The sequence below is a fragment of the Dipodomys spectabilis genome, unplaced genomic scaffold, assembly GCF_019054845.1.
Source record: "Dipodomys spectabilis isolate Male_0828 unplaced genomic scaffold, ASM1905484v1 ptg000019l, whole genome shotgun sequence".
In the NCBI taxonomy this organism is placed as follows: Eukaryota; Metazoa; Chordata; class Mammalia; order Rodentia; family Heteromyidae; genus Dipodomys; species Dipodomys spectabilis.
Genome location: NW_024870696.1, coordinates 10,875,558 through 10,880,378, shown reverse-complemented (window position 1 = coordinate 10,880,378; position 4,821 = coordinate 10,875,558). Strand labels below are relative to the sequence as shown.

At 34.5% G+C, this 4,821-nt stretch overlaps 1 protein-coding gene across 1 annotated transcript; it reads right to left on the bottom strand.

Moving 5' to 3' along the window:
• Positions 1-3,487: 3,487 nt before the first annotated feature.
• On the bottom strand, positions 3,488-4,426 carry LOC122103913 (olfactory receptor 14C36-like). The gene has a single exon (XM_042674599.1). It carries the CDS (start codon positions 4,424-4,426, stop codon positions 3,488-3,490), a length of 939 nt encoding a protein of 312 aa, XP_042530533.1.
• Between the last annotated feature and the right edge of the window lie 395 nt (positions 4,427-4,821).

The following is a 4,821-nucleotide window of genomic DNA, read 5'->3' as shown; positions in this document are numbered from 1 at the left end:
AACAAACCAAAAATAAAGGATACTAATTAAAATATTGTATTAATTTACAGGAATTTTCCCTCTTTCAAGTTGGATGGTGGTTGCTAATTTCTATCATTATGTATATATACATTCATCTGATCTCCAACTTTTTGTAGTAGTTATGTTTGTGAGCATACACACGTGTGTTTGTATCATTGTGTGTTGATAAATGTAAGATTTATTGTACATACTAGATTCATCATAGAATTTATAGTCTGTAATGGAAGATTGTTCACATTAGTTTATTATGCAGGAACAGCCATGGGTGTGTTTACACAGTCAAACTTTTGCTGTTTACATTTGAATGCAATGCAATGCTACTTATTCTTAGCTTTTCTGGAGCTGTGTTAATCAGTATATAAATTTTAGGGAAAGAAAAATTTATATAGTCTATTTCAGAAGTATATCTAAATAGAGCCATTTAAAGATGTTGAATATAATAGTATTCAGAAAGCCCTTGTATGATAAAAAGACATATTTTATGCTGAGGTTTGCAAATATAACATACTTCCAGAATGTCCTGCTACATTATTAAGTCATGTCTGAAGATTTTATAAGAGTAGACATTATGTACCTCCTACTCTAATAAATTCTTCTCAGGAAAAAACAAGGCATAACCTCATAAACCATCTTCAACATGAGAGATAGTTATCTCCTAAAAAATAATTTCAAATGAACTTTCTATAAATAAAGCTATGCAAAAGAAACTGCATTTGACTTTGGTACTCTGGTATTGTGCATACGTTTATCTGAATTAAGGAAGGAAAGGGGAACAACAGAATGGTAAGACAAAGATCAAGGGGGTCCCAATGCAGCAGTGATATTCACAAGACAGTATGGTGGAAATGATCTGTACAACTTGGGGGGGGGTGGTAATTGGTGGGAGGAAAAGTAGGAGAAAAAAAATGAAGGAAGGAATAACAAGTTTGGAAAGAAATCTATTTATTGTCTTGCTTATGTAACTGTATCCCCTCTGTACATCACCTAAACAATTAAAAAATCACTAGAAAAAAAGGGAAAGAAAGCACTTTGGACGGTCATGAGGTGTCAAGTAGAGGAAGCACACGAGCGTCGACCTCGAATACATTGTGACTGCAGGGCTGTTCATGTCATGGCTCCTGCCAGCCATTGTGTACACTGAGAGGTTCGAGGAGAAAAGAATCAGATTCCTGTTGAATTTTTCTATAAAATACTAAATTAGTCATAAGAATTGATGACAACAAATTTAAGCAATAGAATGAGGCTTTTTATTCACTCAGAAACATAGACTTTACATTCGTATTCTTTTCTATTGTTGTGTCTGTCTGTCCATCTCTTGACCCTTTTACCTGAGTACTGTACCTGAGCTTTTTGGCTCACATGAGTGATCTACCACGTTATCCACAGTTATACTTTGTCTTTTAGGTAATTAGTTGGAGATAAAACTCTCATGGACCAGGTTGGCTTCTAATCAACAAACCTCAGATCTCATCCTCCTGAGTAGCTAGGATTACAGAAGTGCACTACTGGCACCTGGATTTTCCGTACATTTTGTGTTACACAAATTATGTTTAACCTAGTATATTTAAATTATGATTTTACTATTTACTACTTGTTTCTAAGAGTGTATATACAGTTTTTCATTTTGGCTGAGTATTATTTTCATCAGCTATACTGGACATTGAAAAAAACAAATTAAGCAACTCAAAGGCAGAGATGGGAGGGAGGAAATGAGAGGGATAGAGGAAAGAGTGATCACTAAGCAAAAGGAAAGAAATATGCATACCACCTGATGTGGAAGAAATAGCTGTATTGTCAAAGCTTATAAAATTCATAGACTTTATAAACCATGACAATGACAATTTGCCTCATGAAGGTTAAAATGGGTTTGTGACTTTAAGTATCATTATCTCACAATACTGTGAAATTTGTAATCATATAATCACGATAAAATTTATTAAATATTTTCTCATTATTGAAGAAACTATCTTTAAAATGACTTTTGTTATATCCCTGATATTTTAATAGTGTTTGTGTTGACTTTAATTACAAGAAAACTTCTTCAGTAATATTTTTTTATTATACATTGTTTTTAGTTGGAAAGGCAGATATTTTAGTGACAACTTTTCTACACTTGATTAGAACAAAAGGAAAAAAATTTAGATCACAAGTACACAGCTAACGTAATTTATGATAAAAAAAACAAAACCTTCATTATTCACAGTTAAGTAAGACAATGAGTGGTCATTACACACATACACACACACATTTATTGTTATTGTAAAGATGTTATACGGAGGAGTTACAGTTATATAACTCAGTGAATTCATTTGTATTTCAAGATCTGTCATTTTTGAGAAAAATAACATGAACTACTTATTGGAAGAAAGTAAGAAATATTAACTGTTAGAAAACAAGAATATTAACTGTAGCCTGCCATAATGCTTCAGTTCCTTAAAAAAATAGGACATTTATCAGAGAGTAGTTAAAATAATATAAGCAAACTCAAGAAAACAAGAATGTTAACTGTAGCCTGCCAAAATGCTTCAGTTCCTTAAAAATAATAGGACATTTATCAGAGAGTAGTTAAAATAATATAAGCAAACTCAGCCATGTAGCACAGAAGACCTTCAGTTAGCATTCAAAATAGAGACATACCTCCCACTTTTGTTAATTTTTTGCTTTTGGAAAAAATGAATTTTATATCCAGGCACAGGTGGCTCATGCCTGTAATTCTAGCTTCTCAGGTGGCTGAGATCTGAGAATCATGTTTGAAAGACAGCACAGGCAAGAAAGTCCATGGGCTTCAACTTCAATGAATCCCCAGAAAAACGGAAGTGTCTCTGTGGCTCAGTGTGGTAGGTCATTAGTCTTGAGTGAAAAAGTTCAGTGATAAAGCCTACGCTGTGAGTCCTACGACCAAAAAAGAAAATGTTCTCACAATGGAAAATATATCTTAGATTTAATTTTTTTAGAGTTGTTATTTTACTTTGGAAAACACTTAATTGAAGTTTGATAGCATTTTACATGGAATTGAATAGATCAGAAAAATGTGGCCTTAGTAATCATTTTCTATTTGATTTTTCAAGGTTGCTTTTGATATATGTTTATTATTAAATTTTAATGAAATTTTATACACATTATGAATTATTTACAACCAATATTTTCAGTTGGATCATTCATCAACTTATGTTCACCAAAACCCTTCAATATAAATAGAAAGGAAATATTAATGAATGTTATAATTTGAAAATAATTTTGTTTACATGTAACAAAGCATTAAATTAAAATAATTATTAATAAAAGTAATTTCTTTTTAAAAAATAGATAATAAATTAAAATAATAATGAAAAAAGTAAGATTTTTCTCTTCAACTCTATTGGACTAACTTTGACATAAGCAGAACAATATCCATTATCCCCCCAAATATTTTTATTTCTATTTTAAATGCCACTCAGAGGATCTCAGAGTAAATTCATATTAGGTATTAATGTTTTTTGAATAAATTTTTTACTAATACTTTCCTCACAGCTTTCTTTATCTGTTTGTTTCTAAGACTATAAATGATAGGATTCAAGAATGGTGGAACAATGGTATAAAATACAGATAGAATCAGGTCCTGAATCACTTCAATGCTCCCTGAGGGTCTTAGGTATACCACCAAACCACTACCAAGAAACACTGACACTACAAGAAAGTGAGGCACACAGGTGGAAAAGGCTTTTCCTCCTCGCTCTTCTTTGACTGGAAACTTCAGCACTGTTAAAAGTATGCGAGCATATGACAGGACAATGAAGATAAAGCAGCCACCAACAAATCCTACAGCAGACAAAAGAAGTAAAAGTTCACTGCTAAAAGTGTCTGAGCAAGAGAGTTTTAGCAGAGAGGGGATGTCACAGAAGAACTTACTGACCACGTTGGACCGGCAGAAGGACAGCCGGAATGTATTACCAGTTTGTACAGCTGTAAAGATGATACCACTGAATAGGGACGCCATTGTAGTCTGGACACAGAACTGGTGGTTCATGATGACAGTATAGTGGAGGGGCTGGCAGATGGCCACATAGCGGTCCTGGGCCATGATGGTGAGAAACATCAGCTCCACGGCTGCACAAAAAAGTACAAAAAATACCTGCATTGCACAGCCAGCTACAGAAATAGTCCTGTTGTTTGTGAGGGAGTTGATACAGGCATTGGGGACAGTGACAGAAATGTAGCACATATCCAGGATAGATAAATTCCTGAGGAAGAAGTACATGGGTGTGTGCAGGTTCTGGTCAATGGTGGTGACAGTGATGATAATAAAATTCCCCAAGAGAGTGGCCAGGTAAATCAGTAGGAACACTATGGAAAGCAGGAGCCTGAGCTCCCACACCTCAGCAAAGCCCTGCAGGAGAAACATACTCACTGTGCTGAAATTGGCCATGCTCTGAGAATGCACATTCATCTGGAAATAAAGCAAAGGAGAGTCAAATTATTGATAAAAACGATTTTAAGCCAGCCACCAGTGGCTCATTCTTGTACTCTGATCTACTTAGCAGCCTGAAATCTGAAGATCACATTTGGAAGCTAGACAAGCCATGGAAGTCTATGAGACTCTTATCTCCAATTGATCACAAAAATCCAGAAGCATAGCTGTGGCTTCATGATAAAGCACTGGCTTTGAGCATAAAATCTAAGGGACAACTTCCAGGCCATGAGTTCAAACCCTAGGACCAGAATATATGCACTCACAAACAGCTAGATTCGATGTAATATGCAAAAGAACAGGAAGGTTAGAACACTGATGACCAGTGATATGTTCACCTTTTATAAAGCAAG

Coding starts and splice junctions, on each gene's coding strand:
- LOC122103913 (XM_042674599.1), bottom strand. CDS start 4,426: ATGGCCAATTTCAGCACAGTGAGTATGTTTCTCCTGCAGGGCTTTGCT.